The 22162-nt window shown below is 33.9% G+C and overlaps 2 protein-coding genes across 2 annotated transcripts; both read right to left on the reverse strand.

Moving 5' to 3' along the window:
* Positions 1-1855: 1855 nt before the first annotated feature.
* On the reverse strand, positions 1856-8929 carry LOC120334880 (cytochrome P450 2H2-like). Its single transcript, XM_039402394.2, has 9 exons — positions 8591-8929; positions 7777-7922; positions 7288-7384; positions 6087-6196; positions 5450-5571; positions 4276-4397; positions 3240-3384; positions 2736-2899; positions 1856-2268 (listed from the first exon to the last, which is right to left on the reverse strand). The coding sequence occupies exons 1-9, from the start codon at positions 8849-8851 to the stop codon at positions 1951-1953; spliced, it is 1485 nt and encodes a 494-aa protein (XP_039258328.2). The 5' UTR covers positions 8852-8929; the 3' UTR covers positions 1856-1950.
* A 2107-nt stretch (positions 8930-11036) lies between these two features.
* Positions 11037-18065, reverse strand: LOC120335013 (cytochrome P450 2B2-like). Its single transcript, XM_039402521.2, has 9 exons — positions 17808-18065; positions 17318-17463; positions 15565-15661; positions 15102-15211; positions 13812-13933; positions 12898-13019; positions 12634-12778; positions 12096-12259; positions 11037-11563 (listed from the first exon to the last, which is right to left on the reverse strand). The coding sequence occupies exons 1-9, from the start codon at positions 18063-18065 to the stop codon at positions 11246-11248; spliced, it is 1482 nt and encodes a 493-aa protein (XP_039258455.2). The 3' UTR covers positions 11037-11245.
* Positions 18066-22162: the final 4097 nt, after the last annotated feature.

The following is a 22162-nucleotide window of genomic DNA, read 5'->3' on the forward strand; positions in this document are numbered from 1 at the left end:
ACTTGTGAGATATGCTTCAAACCTTCGACGGCTTCTGAAGACTATGTGAAGATATTTTGTTGGTTCTCGTGCTGAGATAATAATTTGGTAAAATTTAAAACAAACAGCCGTACAGTATTTTTTACATTCCATGTTACACATCAGAATTCCACTTTAAATACACCCGTAATTTTCGAATCCTGAAACAACAATATTGGTCTAAGGTTTGCACTTTGTTTTAATCTGTCTTCAATCAATTTTGATATATTTTTCAATTATTTCTAAATATACAGAGAATATTAGACAAATTTGATTCTATCTATGCTTCGATTTGGAGTCATTTATCGATCCCACCTTACACGAAACGCCAATACTGTCCTCAACTTTTAACCTGTTTAAATAAATCTCTTTTGAATTCTTTCTAGGTGATACACTGCGTAATTAAGATTATTTTTGCCTTACGGTGGTTATAATTGTATATCTAATTTATTTCAAGAACCATCCCATATTGTGCTACAGTAGGAAGAAGTATTTTTTCAAGGACTAATGTCTAAAATCGCGAAAAGGCCAACGTGAATGACAAATCTATGATTTACAGCAAATATATGTGATTTTTAATATGAGACGTGGTACTATCCTATCCATCAACCTATGATGTATGTATTTTTACAAGAACCGCTGACTATAATCGTGAAAAGCCAATGTCAATGAAAAAGATATACTCTGATTGTACGTTACATAAGTAGATCGTAATAATTTAATACGGGGACGTGGTACTCCTCGATTCAATAAATTTAATATGAATGTTTTTTTTGCACAAAAACGATGCCTGTATTCGTAAAAGGCCAATGCCAATAAAAAAGATTTATTTTTATTATACGTTACATAAGTAAATCGTGGCTATATTTAAAATTGTAATGCGAATCTTTGCATTTTGCATACTGATGGTAATACTTTCTTGCATTCTAATAAATTTTATAAAAGTTGGACATAATTGAATGCAATGCTTAAAGGTTGAAACCTTAAACCTGAATTGCCCTCACATGCGGGGAAATTTTCAATCAATACCCGACATTGAAATTGCATAAGTGTGGGATAAGCAATTCATAATATTTAATCACAATATTTATTAATCTTTACGGATGTGCGTATGTTCAAATTTTGACGTTTATGAGTGTTTCCTGAAATTACTTTGCATAATAGACTGACAGGGAGAATATTGTGTAAAAATACAGTTATTTCCTCGATAATTACCACAACTGCACTGACACCCTCAGACGTTGATGCCGTCAAAGTTGATGTACAGCTGTCAGTGTCATTTCTAAGATGTAAAATTATTTTCTTCTTTAACTTGAGTAGTATTAGGCGATTTATAGATTAAATCATTTTTTTGATAGTTATGAAATTTTGAAAGTTATAGTGTTAAATTTAATCGGGTATATGTATTTTTTAAAAAACAGAAATTTCTGTGGATTTTCAAAAGTATTAATGTAACATTTGACTTGCATTCAGCAAAAATTCATAGAAGGCGGCTGTCGGAAAATTTGAACTATACTTAATGATTTGGTAGTCAGTTATATCGTTTTGATAGCTTTAAGATATTTTCATCATACAGAAATTCAAACCAAATCTTGATGTATTCCTTTGTTTGCATTTAGCATAGAATTAATGGACTACAGCAATATGAAATTTCGATTCATTGGAGATCCGAACTTTTGAAGTTGAAAAAAGTTTGCATACGCTTTCGGCTAACAATTATTTTGAACGAGCAGTTTCTCATTTTGATCATGTCCGTTTCTCGAGTTGGGATTGGACATATGATTCTGTCTGGGACTGCAGTTTGATGTCGTCATATAAATTACACTCCAGATAATACACCTTATATTTATTAAAATGTTACAAGGAATTTCCAGTTATGATGAAAAAAATTATGAAATAATATGGAAATTTGTTGAGATTTCCTCAAACTAATTAACGTTTCTCAAAAATCACGTCAAAGTCTGGCGCCTCGTAAGTTAAGATGTTAAATCCACCGACGTCAAAGGGAGGGAGGGGTTTGTCTGGGTTAGGTACAACTCTCAGCTTCTGTACAATTCCGGTTAGAAAGATAAACACTTCCATCCTGGCAAGCTGTTCCCCCAGGCAGTGTCGAGGTCCAACGGAGAACGGGATCACGTGATTCGATTTAACGAATTTTCCGTCACGGTCGAGAAATCTCTCAGGTCGAAATTCTGTCGGATTTTCAAAAATATTTGCATCGAAGTGAACAGACCAGATGTTCGGGCAGATCTAAAGTAAACAAAAAATTTATACTTTATAACACTGGATACTAAACGAACGAGCCTATTCATATTAGTGCTCGTATATCCTCCTGTATGAGCGGTACAAAATTAACGAACAGAATGCGATTCTAACTTGTTACATGATATTTAATAACTTCCTGGTTAATATCGATATGGGATTTAAATATTGCACTACGTGTCAACCTAACACTTTTGATTCACTACCTTCCATTTGCAACTGACATTTGGTCAAAAGAATAAATGAATATAACAGCTGGCGCGTGAATAGATTTTAAACGACGCTTATTCGCCCGTTTCCTTCTTTAGAACCAGCCACTGTCATGGCATGAAATTGTAAGGGTGTACTCTTCCCGGTTTTTCATTCCCTAACCAATTTTCAAAAGTTCAACTTTAACTTAAAGAGTTAGTAGCGTTGTTTTGAGCAAACATCGATAAAAATTCTGTAACACTTACCGTGGTATTTTTAGGAATAGTGTATCCATTCAGTGTCGCTTCCTCGTTTGTTTTGTGGAATACACTTAGTGGTAGTAGGGTTCTATGTCTCATTAGTTCTTGTATGAAAGCACAAGTGTATGGCATTTCATCTCGATGTTTCATTGTAGGTATTCCATCTTCACCTGTTAAATTGAAGGTGAAGTTACCTTACGCATATATATATAGAGAGAGAGAGAAAGACCACTTGTAGATAAAAAGCTTTAATATTATTTGATAATGTAATTAGCTCCTATATTTCGAAAATATCAGAATATTTGCGGTTAGGCATTGCATACACTAATTAATTAAACCCTTGGAGAAGAGATGGAAATGGGATTTGAAATCTACGTTTTAACCATTATATAATAATTTAAAACGGGCCATTCATAGCGCAACTTTGCTTCAAATATTGTAGGTATACCGTATACTAAAATGATAATTTTTACTGAACTATATTGTGTTACATTTAGTAGTATCTTTTACCTAAGGTTTTCTCAATTTCTCTCGCAATTTTTTCTTGACATTCTGGGTAATGTGCGAAGCACAGAATCGCCCAACACAAAGTGCTGCTTGTTGTTCCGGTTCCAGCTTCAAATAAATCTCTGATGTATTGAATGAGTTGAAGTTTCTAAATATAAACAAGTAGTAAATTATAAACAGTTTTTGACAAGGAAATCTAATGTAGGATGAAGTGTTCAACATGATTAGCTCTCGTTGGTGGAAACAAGCATCTTACTCATTTTAAATTATCAAGGACACAATTCACAATTAGAATAATTTGAAAATTTACAACTTAACGTATTATATTATAAACAAAAAACAGACAAGCTCTGTCATTTGAGTGTTTGTTTTAAGAAAAGTGGAGTACCGTACATGACGTTATTAAGAGGTTTGTAAAGGATGGTTATAAATTGACCGACATTCCATATAAAGATACAAATTATATGTGTAGGTCCTATATAATAACGGTTTAATATATTTGCTATTGACCTATAAAGTTGCTGGATTGCTGGCGCGTGGAAGTACTCGTGCTATTTACTTTGTATACTTCTTATAAGACTAATTATTCTCCGTCATTGTTGTTTAAAGCTTGAGCTGTCAAGTAGCATTTGAACAAAGCACGAGGAAAGTAAATTCTAATAAAAAGGGTTTGTCGAACAACACACAGCCAACGACATTGTTTTACGGTTGTATTGGTATGGAGTTCGGTAATATTCCCTTTTGTAGCTATTCATAGGTTTTAACGCGCGAAACCTTTTTTGATTTTTTATAGCAAGATCAGAAACAACAGTTTTAACGATAAACGTCACGGGAATATATACAAAACTGTGCATTGTCAAAACCTAATGACACTATCAAGTTGTCAACCGCTATTTACTGTCATTTTTGTTTTGCGCAATACCTAATATATAGTTCTTATCGTCATAAGTTAATTGCAACTATACCATTACATATCTTCCGCTTTAAGACCATTGTTCGCATTCTTACTTCTTACATTTGTATTAATGTTTAAACTTACGTTGAAACATGGATCTTTCTTGCCTTTAGATTTCATCTCTTTGAGAAAAGCGTCAATGAAATCTCGAGTATCATTTTCGTCGAATTCTGATTCGTGTTCCTCAATGATAGTGCGAAAAATTTCTAACAAAAATGAAAGAACTTAGAAATTGAGGTTGATGAATTGTCACAACGGTAGTTATATTGAAAGATTTACACGATGACTAAAAAAACAGAACCTATACATGCCTTAATTACTTTTACGAAAAAGAGCAAAAATTAAATGTTAATTGAATTTCCTTTTGTATACGATTCTACCCAAAAGAACGCTTCACAAGAAAAGTTTTAAGATCTTCAGAATATGATCCAAATAAGCCGGATTATGTTTTAATTTTTATACATTCATTTATTCTCTGATGTCAAGCTGAACTTGCATGTAACGAATTTCAAAATAACTTTGAATCGAGTCAATTTGCAGTTAAGAAATTTGGAGGCGCGGAGGTATTCGTTGACAGAAAAAAATTATCATGAAAATTCCAGTTTTATTTTCACTTATAGCAATTAAAACGTTAAATATACTGTGTTAGCATTTCAAAGGACATACCTCGATTTATATCACATTCCCCTTACTCACCTAGGGTGTAATAAATTGGGTAGGCAAGCCAAATCGGAAAAAGTTTGATTCTTCCAAATGGATTAGCTCCTTACGTATCGTGAAATATCAGTGCCTCATTGTACATGGCGATGTTTCAAGCAAATGGCGAGAATAGAGATCGTAAAACAGTTTTCAAAATTTAAATATATAGAGAATGACTCTTTGTGATAGATACCGTTTGTAGAGTACTCCCGAAGTATGTAAACCAAGATGGCATACAACGGAACATAGTATATGTACCGGGTTGGGGTTAGGTCATAATTTTATCTCAATTTTCCTTATTTTAGTTCTACTACAAGTTCTGGGACTAGCCAAGTGACACCCGTAGAATTTGTACCTGAAATTATGGCCTCACCATAACCTGGTACACATACCACGTTCCGGTGTCCACCATCTTGGTTCACAAATTTCGGAAGCACCGTTTGTAGAACTAACTTAGACTAATTACTTGAATGGAATTTAAAATAACCATAGGAAGCACCGTTTGTAGGACATGGAACTCAAAGACTAATTACTTGAATGGAATTTTAAATAACCATACCGATAAAATCATCAATTTCTTTCTGAGCACGTTTCATTGATCCGCTAAATGGTGGAACAAATCTAACGATAGGAGCAGCCGCTATCAGACCCAACATCTTTGCATCAGCGTTGTCAGCAAAGCTGGGAATGAAAATTAAAATTATAATGCCATAATTTTATCGATTAAATGAAAAAGAAATAATTATTAAAGGTATTTAAACTAAAAACTCGGAATTCACCAACAAGACTGAAGACATTGACTCGGCTAGAATCGAACTCGAGGCCCATTTTGTGACTCCAGTCATTTGAGCAAAACGACTCAACTCGAACTCGACGTTTAATTTCAAACGCCAAATCCGAATAACACGGGCATCAACTCATGCCTATCTATATGGGAATAGCCTATTATTCTGTCAAATTCAAGATTCTAAATCAAAAATTATATGCTAGCTCATTGGTTCTCAACATTTCTCGTTAAATTTCTTTCTTCGCCTATTTTTTGTTACATTCAATTCCTTACTATATATAAAAAGTACTTTTCCTATTGAGAATATTAGAAATACTACATCATATAAAAAGTAATATTTACTGTTTGAAGGAAATTTCCGGTGGGGAAAGGTGGTAAACTTCTATAATAAATATTAAAATAAACTCACAAACTTCTTAAGATCTCAATCAGCCGTAGGAACCTCTTGTCAGTATATTCAAATCTCGTCCCAACGGTTATTCGACAGATGATGTTAGATATTCCCAACGTAAGTTTCAACTGTATAATATAATATAGGATTTTATATAATAAAGAATTTTTTATTTATGCTAAATACGAGAGAAAATTAAATGCCGACTAAGCATGCATTGCAATAATCCATAAAGAATATCTTCAGCGATTACAATCACAATTGGAAACGTTTGTTGTCGACCTGATATCAGAAACAAAATGTATTGAATTGCAGATACAGACTAGAAAAGCAGAAAATTTAAAGTTCAGAACATGTTTTAACTCTCAAACGCGGCACGAGCTTGGATTTCGAGGTAAAACACTTTCTGAAGTGCACGGGGGACATTTCAAGCATGTATGAGTGGATAACAACATAAAAAAAACTTGGCAAAAGTTATTCTTCGTGTGACAAATGTTCTGGTTTTCTGTGGACACTGTATTTTAAAGCTTCTAAAAAGTCAGATAAAAACATTTTTATACGACATTTTATACTTCTCCAACACCGGACAAAATTCTGTACATTGGGCCACTGTTTTTTATGAAAAGGTTATGGGGCATGAGATTTGAATTGGAGATATTCGTAACTTTGCACTGAGACGAATCTTTTTCGCAGTGAGTGCGCGTACGGTGCTAGCAAATTCACAGACACGTTAATCTCATAAGCTATTTCTTAAGCTTCTTCTCGCGCTACGAATCCATTTTCGTAAGTCGAAGTTTGTCAAATGGCATTCCGGCTTACGTGATCATCATACGGAACCCGACGTAAAAAATGGGTCAACTATTCTATCAGTGCGGGTCATGTATCGGCCATTTATATGCAATGGAGGAAACTTTCCCGGATTGACAATTAATATGCAATTAAATAATCCATAGCTAATGTGACGGCCGTGAGATTTAAACCCAATATTTGTAATCTGCGGTGTTAACATAGTTAAATACAATGATTTAACAACGAATTAACGCGCCCACAAAATCTGGACCCTTAGATTGAAAATAAAATAATAAAAAAAAACAGTTTCTTTCAATTCTAAAAAATAATTTCAGTAGAAAGCTTTCTGAATTATTTGAGTCGGCGGCAAAAAGTGAGCTTTCAGTTTACAATTCATAAACAGTTCATTTCAATAAGAAAATATACATACATGTAAAGACTGCTTGTCCGTCGATGTCAATTTTTCGATCAGAAGTGGAGTTTCCTCGATGACATTTTCTTCCATTCCTTTCTTACCAACGCCAAATCTAAACAAAAAAACGTGAGTGAATTTTTGATATTAAATAAAATTTATACATATGGGGGTGCGGTCTTGCATTGAGTTTGCGGTTTTATTTGCAATCTTGTGGACATTTCGTATGCCAATGAAGGCAAAGAAGTCGGGTTCGGGAGTCGGAGATTTGCTTGTTTTTTCTGAAGTCGTAGTCGTATTAATCAACTCTCCGAAGTCCAGACGTACAATGGCGACAGATGACGTCAAAATTTTGTACAAAATCTCAAACGCATTAAGTATACAAAACGTCCCAAGCAATTCATTCATTGAAAAATCCTCACACACGCCAATAATTATCTCACAAGCGTTTAGAAATTCTTTGAAAATATAAGAATACTTTACTGCAAACAAAAAAACTGTAATTACCCTCGTAATGTCATTAGGCCGAATTTTCTCAGAGTTTTCCATGTTTGTCCATAATCAACAACAGCGACGCCTCGGCCTTTTGCAACTAGATCAAATAGAAAGTTGCTTGGCCGGCCAGAAAACTTTTCTCCTTGTTTTACTAACGCCTTGAAGTAAGAAATGCTCAAGGAAAAAATATATCGTTCAGCAATCATTACTAATAACATACAGTATGTTAAATTAATTGAAGCACACAGATAAAAATTCCATTTCTGATTATAAACTCTCTAATCGAAGCTGTCTACCAATTTGTCGAAATCTTATTATTTTTTCAGAAGCGGGTAGGTTGGTTTCCATTTTGAATCTCAATTTTTGGTGATTTTACTCGAAGCAAGATCACGCATGGCCACGGACGGGCGGTAACGATTGGTCACTGAAGTGCCAGAAGCTAGAAAACTTCATATATATATGGTGATAAATAACTTCAGGTCCTACATCTTCGAAAATAAAGTATTTCATATGATTTCATGTTTACGAGTTTTCCCGCTGTCTCCTGCTTTAAACCGTAGCCTATTCGAGGTTTTAAAAAGTGATTTTTTTTTTGTCTTATGTGCTTGCCTTGTGTAATTTTTATACTATGTAAGAAACCCAATTATTAATATGTAATATTGAGACACTTCTTGGCTGAAATGGCCAAATTTTCTGAATATGCGTAACTTTCTAAAGCTGTTGCATGTATAGCGATATGATGAGCCATATATGATACCATTGTACACAATGAGAACTTGAATAATATTTCTAACTGCGAAAGCAACCAGGCCAAAGCTTTTCTTACCTCGTTTATGGTGTCGTAGTCATTCAAAATCACCCAATCTTCACGTCCCATTTGCACAGACATAACAGAGCCATATTTTTTCTTCATTTCCATGAAATCATCTGCCATGTTGTTGTTGAAAAACGGAGCGTAACCAACTAAAGGAAGTCCGTGTGGGCCTGGTGGAAAGTTCTTCGGTCTCTTGAAAAAATACCAGCATAAAGCAATCACAGCTACGCCAAATATAGATGTTGTGCAGTCACAGCAATCAGTCCACGACATGTCTATTTCCTGATATCAACGGTGTTGTATATAAATTGTTTCGCTTATGTGTATCTAACCAATACAAATGAAGACAAATTAATATTTTCTCCATTACAATGGATACCTTTCATTTTTTACACAAGGTTTTTATTTTACTACACCTAACAATGCTCTGTGAAATCGGCTACTGCTAAGTGCGGTGATACAATTTTCACCACGATTACAAAATTCACTTAAATTAGAGATACATAAATTCCACAATCACTCAATCCACGAATTCATCTCAAAATATAACTCGGACCATCAGCTGCTAAGTAAAGTTTGATACGATATAAATTTTCTCAAGCTGCGCAGAGCATATCGCCGTCATAAACAAATAAGAAATACTCGAGATGTTGTTAATCGTACTGGCGTTCGTGTGGTCACTCACCCATATTTATAGCGATACCGGTAAAGGCAGAGCTCAAAATGATATCACGAGACGAGTGACGTTGCAGTATTTTACGAGTCGGGCAGTGACGTATTATCGATGTAATATTTGTCGCCGGCATATTTAACTATGTGGAGCTTATGACGCGTTGATTATAATGACGTAACGCTATTACGTCCATATTAAGATTATTTTTCGGTTACACTTAGATATAGTATTTTGTGAATATTGTTGTCTAGCTATGAGCGGCTAAAGTCCGAATGCATATTTAAATTTAGTCGTCAATAGTGAAGTCACGCTATTTTGATTGATTCATATATTCGGAGGGTAATAATATCAAAATGAATAAAAAGATATATTACATTCTATTCGCTTTTATTAGGATGAATTTGACCAAGTAATAGGACAATAAAATGTAAATTAATGAATGAACCATCCAGCATATTTCGAGTAGATGGTTCATTCATTCATTTATTATTATGAATTATTATCATACTTCAACGCAATTTAAGATCAAAATTCAGCATAACTTTTATCTTATTTTAATTTAAAATTGGTCCTCGCCAAACTGAGCATTGATTTACGTTTAAATGTTGGTTTACTTCTTCATTGTTCTCTAAGTGCTCTTAAATTTTAATTACATTTAGTTAAGCATCATTTTCGTAAATGCAATAATAATTTTTCGAATCACATCTAAATGAGCCTCACTGATATTTGTGGTTCTAATTTTTCCATCATTACTTCTACGGCTAAATGCAAATTAAATGTTTAAGCATTGTTACGTCATACTTGATTTGAGATTTCAAATTTATTTATCAAATTTATTTTTTGCCATTGTTGTAAACTGCTTGTCTGAGGAAGTCTGACTCTGGTCGGACGGAACGTTACAGAAATAAATTTGTGTTAGTGTGCAGCTGGACTCTTTAATTGGATAGATTATAAGTAGTTGACATTTAGTCTTATATCCAATTACATCTAGAACTTTCTTACCTATCTTTCGTACGACACAAAAAAATACTAATAGATTCTCAATATTCGTACATTAACTTATATCAACAGGTAACACAAAACACAGAACCATTTAGTAACATCACAGACACCATGTTTTTGTGCAAAGCTTCTTAGAATACTGAACTATTTGGCCACAATCATACACAAACATAATGTGTTCAAGTGTATAAATAATTTAGTAAATGTATAAGTTTTGTAGAAGTAATCAGGACTTTTATTGGTTCTATTTTTTGTAAGTGTACTGTTCTTCAACGAGATAAGCTGATTAAATATAGTGAAATAACGTTATAAAATTGAAAGCTAGTTCATTGAGGGTAACGAATTCGCGAGTTCTCCAATAGTATTTGACTATTTGTACCAATAACCGTCAATGCTCCACCAGGACACCATCATATGTTAATTTCCCCTTTGTTATGGCCAAAAGATTAATTTTTCTATAGTTTATATTCCACTAAACTCTTTTGTAATTAAAATCTTGAATGCGACAACTTGTTCAACAACCTGATCTAAAAAACTGAGTATCTGTTCTCTGAAGTGTTTTCACGTCGAACAGAAAAGATTTAAACATTTAAAATAATGCCAACTTCTTACATATTAGTCTTATCATCCAAGTGAAACGCGCTGTGGTCATCGAATAATACACAAGGCTACGAGTACCTGAGCTATCCCATCTGGAAGAAATATAAATCATTCCTGTTTTGAATTGCTTGCCCATTTTATTAAACCATGACATGAAATGCTATGTTTTGATTGGTATTTTAATAGGAATTTGATTGATTTTAAAATAGGAAATATGACTTGCACTTGTTCACAAACCCAATTAGCCTATAAATATGCGCACAATATTTCAACTGTTTTTCCAAATTATTATTGTTTTTGAGAAATAAATTCATAACTAGGTCACGTTATTTATATGCTTTTTACCCCACATATATAGAAGCTGAATTTTTTCATTTATAAACAAAAACACTTTATCGTCGTTCAAAAACAACATCGAACTGAGGTGGCTCGTATGTGATAATAAATTTTACATCGCCATCGAATGAAGGAAGGGGCTTGACAGGATCTGGCAACACTTTCAACTTTTGTATAATTCCCGTTAGAAATACAAATAGCGCCATTCTTGCAAGTGGTTCTCCCATACAACGTCGAAGGCCGATCGAAAACGGAATCACGTGATTTGATTTGCAGAATTTTCCGTCGCGGTCGAGAAATCTCTCAGGACGAAATTCTCTCGGATTTTCAAAGTATTTGGGGTCGTTATGAACTGCCCAGATGTTCGGAACAATCTGAAATACAGAAACATATTTTAAACGCTCGATGGGTTTCGATTTTGCTTATCTTTTTCAATTTTGAGAGCGAGCGACTGACTGCAGTGTGTAATTATCTATTTTGTCGTTAGAAGTTGACGAAAGATTCCAGGCCCGCTAAAAGTGTTTTCAATTGGATCAAACAATACAGTAAAAAGTAGTAGCCCCGATAATAATTATGCTCTAGAACAGGGGTGGGTCACTGACGTAAAATTTTATATTTTAGGAATAATATCTTCAGTGTTGCAAAAACAAAAGTGGAAAGCAATAAGCCTCGTGCAAAAACGAAATTTAATCATGATTTTAACAAATTTCTCGAACTAATATTTATCTAAAACAACAAAATTTGGTTTTACATCCTACATCCTAAATACATCTTACTGTATAAACAAACAATGAAGAATAACGTGTAAAATACATTATTATGTATTATTATTTGGTGGTTTAGTTTTGTATTTGTTGAGCATTCTAATCATCTTAAAATATTGATCAATTCATGGTAAATACGTACCGTTGTATTTATCGGGATAGTGTAGCCATTGATACTCGCTTCTTCGTTGTTCATATGGAATATACTTAAAGGCGCCAAAATTTTATGTCTAATTAGTTCCTGTATAAAGGCACAGGTGTAAGGCATTTTATCTCTATGATCCATTGAGGGAACACCGTCCTCACCTGTTAGAAGACGAAAAAATGGGAATGTTTAAATTTCACCTATTGATTGATATTGATATTGTTTGTACGGAAAAACGTGACGGACTCTATGACGTTGCGCGCTCATTCGTTTACTGCACAGTGCACCCGAATAAGTGCGCTTGATAATGCTTCAGGAAAACTTCTAATTAAAAAAATAAATGAAAAAGACTAAAGTAATTTTGTTTTCGGAGTTTCTACAACAAACATCCATAATATAACATCACGGCAATTTAACTTCTTCCTGTGTGCTTTAGATCTCTTTTTATTCATGACATAAACTATCGACTATTATAAAAGCTTAGTTAATCTAGAGACTGTATCACTAAGTAACATTATCAACAATATCAAATTACCCAAGGTTGCGAATACTTCGTCTGCTATTTTTTCTTGGCATTTTGGGTAGCAGACCAGAGCGAGCAAAGCCCAAATCAACGTAACGCTGGTTGTAACTGATCCCGCATGGAGAAGGTCACGAACGTATCTAATGAGTTGATATTTCTTGCATGAAAAATAAAAATATAAATAAAAACTTGTTATTGCCGTTTTAGCTGACTAGAATGAATTATATAATTCATACAAAACAGGGTTGTGGGAGTTGGAGCAATAAATTTTTTTACGTTGAAAGCATCATCATCTTTTCCTCGTTTCTTCATTTCATTCAGAAAAGCATCAATAAAGTCCCGGATGTGTGAATCCTCAAAGTTACATTCGTGTTCTTCTACAAAATCACGTAGATAGGCTAAAAATAGAATACTATTTTTCTTTGCTGTATTTACTTGTAGGTTCAATAAATAAGTATATTGTGAATAATAACAAGAGAACGATGCTCAAATATAGGGACACGCAATAGTAAGGGTATACAGTCTGTCACAGTAGCCAACCGGTACCCATTAATCACGACTTCGTCGGACCATAAGACCTCTGATGCGAAGGCGAAGCCGTCACAGGAAGCGAAATACTTGATTTTGTTTACGTCATCGAACACAAAAAAAACGATGAAAATGCGTCTTTGCTAACAAGAACTGACAGAAAACTGTATTATATTTGTAATTGGTATTATATTTGCATAACGCAATTCCGATAAATTAACGTCCAGTGAAAAACATTTCAACATAGTTTTGTACAACAATTTACTCACTATGTTCTACTTTATGAAATATGAAATGTTCAAATATATATTTGCGTTGGGTTGCGCGAGACTAACTCCCTTTCCTTCCTCTATGCCTTTATGCTATTGTATCTGTATGAGTATACTGCAAGGATGCTGTAGCATTTATTAATATGACTATTCTATCCAATTCAAGAGTCCTGCTGCACACTAACACAAATGTATTTCTGTAACGTTCCGTCTGCCCAAAGTCAGACTTCCTCAGACAAAAGTTCACAATAAACGGACAAAACGTTACGGAAATACATTTGTGTAAGTGAGGACTCTTGAAAAGGTTCAAATATATGTTTCAATTCAAACTAGAAATATTTAACACATACATTTCATAATAGTGTGAACTTGAAAAATATCAAAAAATCTTACCCATAAGACACTCTGTTTCGTCAGATGTAATTTTCACAAATTTGCTGAACGGAGGGATAAAACGTAAAAAGGGAGCGATGTAAACAGCAAATAACATATGTGAATGGGAAGTGACTTGAGACCTTTAAATAAAAAAAAATGAAACAGCCACTAAATGAGATAGAATTTGTGAGTCAGTGCCTCGCTTTACATCGAGACTAATTCATCGAAGATCGGGATTTATTAAATGTTTTACATCGGATTCGGTCCGCACTCGTGATTATTCTAATGCAATGGTTTGATTAATGTCAGTAATCTAATGGCAAGCTTTTTTTTTTAAACATACATACGTAAATAGTTTCAAACTCAAATATAAATTTGTGCCCAGCCAAATATTTTTTCTCCAGTATCTTAAACTCCCAGATTAGAGGTTACGGTTTTGTTCTATTATTAAGCGGTCATCCATTGACAAAAATTCAAAGGAATTCAGGGAACAATAATCGTGGTAACAATGCAAAACTGGTGAGACTTTTAATACATCAAAATGCGGTATCATACTTTAATGTAGAAACAAACAGTTTCTGGACAGTCTTTGGTGAATTTTTTTTTTTTTGGAATATTTTGTCTTCAAGTTTCAAGTCGTTTGGCAAGGGCGTACCCAGAGGGGTAGTTTGCCGGTCGGACCCCCCCCTCCTTTGGAATGTAAAAAAAGCATTTTTCCGTATGAGAAATTTTCCATATAGCTTGAAACGCAATTCAGGACCTAATTACATCTGAAAACACACGTTTCCCGGTATTGCTATCTTTTACGATCTAACTTGGAAATTAGAAATCTTTGAAACCTTATGAAATTCCTGGATTTGCCAATCTTATTTGGTACTTACAAACGTTTGTTTACCCATTAAAATTACATATAGTTTTGTCCATAGACGGCCTACTAGATGGCACAGATTTCATTTCTTATAAAAATTAATTTGATTACGTATTAGCTACCCTTGGTTCGTCAAATTTTACATTAAAATAATTTAAATATATACAACTTACCTTTTTTTATTATTTAAAATTAGTTACCAGCATTGGCCATGGAATTGTCATTTTAATGGAAAGTCCGATGGGGTAAGAGGGAACAGGCATAACTTGCTATTGAAATGGGATGGGACGAAAAAATATGTCTCATGGACAAGGCTATAAATTCGTTACCTTGATTTCTTATGCACGTGGTAATGCTTTGATGAAATAAGAATGAAAAAATATACAACCCTACCTGAAGACAGTAAGCAAGAAAGAGCATATATTAAGATATAAACTTACTGTTTCATAAACATCTTGACAATATTCCTCAATTTGTTTTCGTGATAATCGAACCTGGAACCCAATACTATCCGACAAACCATATTGGATAACGCGAGATTCAATTTCATCTAAAGAAACAATGTAACAATGCTCAAATACTAGGAAATCAAAGGCGTTGCATCGGTTCCAGTATAATAAAATTTTAGCGGCAGTAGGGTAAAGAGTTTTCCGAAATGAACACCCGAAAAATGTTCATATATTATATAAGAAAGTATTGTCATGAATTAAAATAAACATCAAAGTTTTGAGTAAAATATGGGAATTCATGGGTCTCAGGAAAATTGTTATAACCCAACAACAACAATACGACAACAACAACAACAACAACAACAACAATCTATTGATCCACTTTGTGTCCAATTGTTGTCAAGGTTACAAAATACGACTATACAAATATACGGCAAGTATTAAAAATTTTTACACGAATGCTCTCTCCGTTGCTCGATGTCAAACTCTCAATCAAGAATCTCGATTCTTCAACAGCACTTGTTTCCATTTCTTTCTTGCCCATACCCATACTAAAAAAATGAAAAATTCAGAAGAAAAAACTACCAAATTAGTTAATACTAAACAAATAAAACAAGTGTTTCATAATGACACAAAACTGCTTATGATTTCACAATTATTCTTATGTGTAAGATGCTATATGTAAATAGCACTCGACCAGTGATCAGCCGAAGCTTTAACTTATCGTTTATCATTTTAAATCGTTTCACTCATTTGGAGCTCATTGCTTATATAAAGAAAAGTGTTTTTTAAATCATCCAGTTCTTATTTCATGAGCGCCTATTACATGAAAACCTCGTCACCCAGGGTGTATTAATTTGCGTAGACGAGTGATCGGCAACCTTTTTGAAGTGACGGACCGGTAAAGCCTGACCAAAATTGTGGCGGACCACCTCCATACAAACGGACTAAGCCTATGCAATAAATGATACGCATTAGGAAATTTATGTTGAAAATATACTAAAAAACGAAATTGATGCTATTTAATGCGATCTCTCTATTTGTTTGCTGGCCATTAACTGTTCCCATATTGGAGCTATGGTCTACCTTGACACACGTAACGTGTTTATTGCATCCAGACTACTTCGATATGTAGTTATCAATATTGGAAACCAGGCCTCACGTTAATAAGATTTCGGGAAAGGTAACAATGCCTGTGAACCTTCTGACTCTATAGTATTCGTATTGATTAATGTTTTTTTTGCCAAAATTATTTTTTTTTCCGATGTGCTAGCTTTATAATTATCCGGATTCTGAAGTATAGAATTAGCACGGACTAGGTGTGACCGGTTAGCTATGAGCAAGTAGCTCGTAGTAGTTACGTTCTTAGCGAGAAATATTTTGTTGGAGATATCTTATACCAGTGGTTCTTAAACAGTGGGGCGCGCCCCACAAGGGAGGCGTAGACCATTATTTGAGGGGGCGTGAAGCTATTTAGAAATGAAAAAAAAATTTGTTAGATTCCATCTTGTCCGCCTCATTTCGGATATCTACATTTCTTTATAAAGGATGTTTACGTTCCATTCACGTATTTTCAACGTGATTTTTGAATAAAACATACTTTCGCCTTACTATTTCTTATTTGTAGCTTATTGTCAGCTAGTTATTATTTGAGGTGGGGCGCGGGACACGACAAAATAATAAAAAAAGGGCGCGGATTGAAAAGTTTGAGAACCACTGTCTTATACGGACTGATGAGAAACATTCTTATACGGGCGTAGTGGAAACAATTGACCCAGCAATATCACGACATACTGACATTTCAATTGTTTGTGAAGTCACACATGCTGCTCAAATGCGTTGTGTTTGTCTGGTTTGCTGCTGGGTGCTGATTTTTAGTCGTATGTTTGTGGTTAGATTGTAGAGATTTTATTACGGCCGTGAACTTTTTTGTGTCACCTTTATGCGGACTGGCTGTAACCTTTCCGCGGACCGGCGATGGGCCGCGGCCCAGTGGTTGCCGACCACTGGCGCAGACGAAATCAATCGTGAAAGATCCTAGTCTTAATATAGTAAGTAGATCCTTATTTAGTATAGCGGACTATTGGGCAAAGCCATCTTTGGCGTAAATGGGTATAAAAGTATCAAATTAAGATAATACAATTTTAAATATATTTTATAAAAACTGAATACTTTTTTCGGCATAGAAATTTGATATAAAATATTACTCTTTTAATGTGGCATGGCCAAATTTGGTTAAAGCTTTCCATGTTGATCCATAATCCATTGTCAAGAACCCGCGGCCTTTGGTTATCAGCTCGAAATAAAGATTGTATGGCCGCCCGGAAAACTTTTGTCCTTGTTTTACAAATGCCTGAAGAATACATTAAATTATTTAGTGAATATGATTTGCGTAAATGTGCGTGTGTGGTAGGCTAGATTTTTCTCTCTCCAAACTATTTACCTAACAATTGCTGTACAAAGTCTTGATTGATGTAAAATTCGTATAAATACGCATCATAAGAAAAAAAAAAGATATGTTTGCATTAATATTCATTTTGAGATAATTGGCAATGTTGTTACTGACATGAACCTCATGACGTCCTTATTTTAAAAATTCAAAATTAGAATTGCCTAGAAAAATACAAATCAACTACGGCTACGACGCTATTTCATTTTTTATTGAATAATACTACATTGAAAACATTTCTAACGAACCTCGTTAATGGTGTCATAATCATTAAGAATAACCCAATCTTGTTGTCCAAATTGAACAGAGACAACTGATCCGTATTTCTCTTTCAATTTCATGAAAGTTTCTGCGGGGTTCCTTGAAATGAACGGAATGTAACCAACGAGCGGCAGACCTCGAGGACCAGGAGGAAAGCTTTTGGGTTTTCTTTGCACATAAAACCAAAATATCAAGACTGTCAGGCCAGCCAAAACATTTATATATTCAAATATTTCAATCCACATCTTGTCTTACTACTTTTCAGTAATATAATTTTGTTATTATAATAATTGAAATCTGCAAAATTTATAAGGTGGGATATTTATAATAGTATAACTGAAATATAGATAGGAGAAAATTATTAGCGAAACAATAAATATTTTTCTAACTAACTAAAATCTAATATCAGTGGCGTGTTTGCTAAGATATAAGTAGTTCTGTGACCGTCATACAATTCACACAAGTATTGACTCATTAATTATATATCTACTTTCTCTTTCACTTGGTCAAACTTTTACATAACTCTTGGATTGTCTTTAATCAATACTAGATCTCCTATTTAAATAAATACCCTTTGTAAAATACTATAGTTGCAGATTTTAAGATGCTATACATAGAAAATAGTTCGATCGTCACGGACGGGATATCTTTTAGGACAAAATTCGTCCGGATTTTCAAAATATTCAGAGTTGTGACGAACTGCTGATCAATTCGGGCAAACTTAAAATAAAATGTAAGTTTAATACTCGAATTCATCTTTCTTAAGCTGCAATGAATACTCATGGTGTATGATCTCGTAATCTCACAATAAATTTCGTATTCGCTTGTCAGATTGTCATTTGAACGACGTACTGCGTGGCAACAAGATTGTCATTTAATTTCAACTCCTTGGTCTTGGTACAGAAAAACCATCAAGTAAATAAAAACAATGTATTGTTTGGAAAGGGCAACATAAACGTCTCATTGTAACACAGCAATAAAAAGTGCGGGTGCGGATAATTTTAATTTAATGTGGCGATTGTTCGCAAGCAGAAATTAATGCGACCCGTACGCTACAGGAAATGTTTATATGCGGCCCGCAAGTACATAAAGTTTGCCGACCACTGATTTACATGATAATATTTAAACATTTGTCATACGCGTGTCAAGTGTCTGAGTATTATATTGATTAATAGGTATGTTGCCAAGTTCACATTTGTCATACGCAACAATGCGACAGAAGTCAAAGTCAAAGTGTCTGAGTATTATATTGATTGATAGGTATGTTGCCAAGTTCACATTTGTCATACGCAACAATGCGACGGAAGTCAAAGTATTTGAGTATTATATTGATTAGCAGGTATGTTGCCAAGTTCACATTTTTTTGTTGCGTAAAATATTAAATCCAGGTCCGATGCTAGCATTTTAAATGTTTCGTCATAATAATTTAACTGTGTTCATCGTAACTCGCCACTGCGTCGACTTAAGGGGGGAGGGGATAAAAATGGGATAAAAATGACTACTACTCTAGAAACCTACGGCAATCTGCTTACATAAAATACATGATAAACAACTCGATTAAAAATGAATCAGATTTGAATATTTGCGACTCTGGTATTTATCAAAGTTTGCCGACCACTGCTTTAAACTGTGTCGACATCAGCGAATAAACTGATCTATATATAGTTGGGCTGGGAATTTCAAGAAAAACACTTTAACCGTTAACCGGATAAAATTAATCGGTTAACCTGTTAACCGCAGCGTGACGTTTGACATCATAATTTATAATTTCAGCTTGTTACGCATCAATGGTTACAAAGCAATTTGGGGCGATCTTATCTCCGGTTCGCTCAAAATAAAAAATAACTATTAGAAAATATATTTTAAAGCAAGAAAAACTGTTACAAATCGAAACTTATCTTAAATGCTATATTTAAAATTTTTATTTTTCTTAAATCATAAATTTTACAAAATAAATAAGCATAATTCATGAATTTTTCAATAAATTCAGTTGGGAGCCATGTTATATCGAATCGATTAAATAAGTACGAATGTAGAATTTGTGATTACTATTATATTTCTTTATCAGATATCAGTGTCTTTCAATTGGATTCTGACATAAAATTAAATTTTATTTCCACTTTTAACAAGTTATTTATCTCAAAGTATTTACTCTTAAGTTAAAATTCGTAATTTAGATTTTTTTTATTCAGATTATTCATATACTGAACACAATTTACATTCTCTCAAAAATTCTCTCAAAAAAAACAGTAAAGAGGTCAAATGCTCTATTTTAAATTGTGAAACAAATAATGTCACTAAAATTGTGGTATGTTTTAATTTTTTTATAATTTTATCTTTAACGACTGTTATCAGAGCAATCGCTTTTTTCATTTGATCAATTTTTAAATTATATTTGATCAGGGAACTTTATTCGAACATTGCCACGGACACAAATTAACATAGTAATCCCCGCATACATGCCAGTTTATCTTCTAGGACAACATAGTATTTAAGCAACCACTGCAGCGCATTGCTCTTTTGTTTATGATCATCCCGCTTTCCCTGGCTTTTTTCCTAATTGAATATTTTGCTGTGAAATATTTCATTCAAAAAATATTATTAATTAGCGAACGTTTTTTGTTTTTTTAGAGATTTAATATTCTGTTACTCGATGAGATGAATTCATAAATGGTATAAATACATTTAGACGGTAGCAGCAACAACGTCTAAACTATATGTAGGCATGGAATGTTGTTGGTCGGGATTGCGTATATCATCATTAATAGAGGATGCATTTTAGATTCAATGGCTTGCTATATTTAATATCCCAAGTGGAACAATGACATAAATTTGAATTCATTCATCTTTGAACTGAGACCGTCACAGTTTATATGGTGACGAGACATGGGTAAGTGACATCAGGCCGTAAACACCTTCACGTCGGTATTTATTCTCCCTAAATATTCACAAGTTTCCATCAACATATGCCGATGTTAATTACTTTTCCGTTCTCCCATGAAATTGTGAGTTTATTTTGAAAAACGAGGTACGACGACGAGATACTGAAGATAATAAAGAGGTGAATCCACAATCTATTTTTTTTTTATTGGAAAACAGCATTGTAAATACTAAAACTAATCCGAATGGCAACACCACGAGTTTTGTATTTGAAGGCCCTCGACAATAATAAAATGTATTTTAGACTTTGTTAGTCGCAAAATTAGGTGTGCCGACGGCACAAATTGTGTTAGATTTTCTTTACCAGTTTTACCGTTTATCAGGAAATACGAATCGAAATAATATATGATCGGACACAATGCCTTACATTTTTATGGCCGCGGCATTTATGAGTAATAATGCTTTTAATGCATATTTTTAGTCATCACGCAACAGCGGGTTACATTGAACGAATAAAGCAAGAAATCTTGAATATGCTCGTATTGGTCGTGGATTGATTACTTTGCGCAATTTTGACTTGTACTCACGGGGATTTAAACGCATACCCTGGTATTTTTTAACAGCCATAACTCAAAAATAATTTTACATGGCAGTCGGTTTTGAATAAATAACTCAAAGTTGGCAAATACCAGGGTCGCAAAAATTCAAATCTAATCAATTTTCAATCGGGTAGTTCATCGTGTATTTTATGTCCGCAGATTGCCGTAGGTTTTTAGAGTAGTAGTCATGTTTTATCCCCCCCCCCCCCCCCCCAGTCGACGCAATGGCGAGTTACGATGAACACAGTTAAATTAATATGACGAAACATTCAAAATGTTGGCATCGGACCAGGATTTAATATTTTACGCAACAGAAAAATGTGAACTTGACAACATACCTTTTAATCAATATAATACTCAGACACTTTGACTTCCCTCGCATTGTTGCAAATGACAAATGTTTAAATATTATCATGTAAAACAGTGATCGGCAAATTGATGTATGTGACGGGAACATTACACGTTTCGCAGTGGCGCAACCTGGAGTCTCGGGACCAAATTCCTATTTAGAATGACACGTTCTGTAATGACGTTTTTTATTAAAACCCTAAATAACTGCGACGCTGATTTGGCATCTCCTATTCCACAGGAAAAAAAATTCCCACTCCTATATTATAAAAATCAAAATAAATTTATTTATTATCCACTAGTCTCCGAACAGATCATGTCTTTTTTTTGCATTTTTAGCGTAATACAAACTTTTCTTTGACTAGATCTGAAACACCCAAAGCTAACAACAATCTCATACTGAACCTGAATACTCATCAACATTCATTTCATGAATCCATAAAATTGTACAATAAATTTAATTCTCAACCGCGTAGTCATGCTTGTGTAACTTTAACGCTCAGCAAAGCGACAAC

The sequence above is a fragment of the Styela clava genome, chromosome 1, assembly GCF_964204865.1.
Source record: "Styela clava chromosome 1, kaStyClav1.hap1.2, whole genome shotgun sequence".
Taxonomy (NCBI): domain Eukaryota; kingdom Metazoa; phylum Chordata; class Ascidiacea; order Stolidobranchia; family Styelidae; genus Styela; species Styela clava.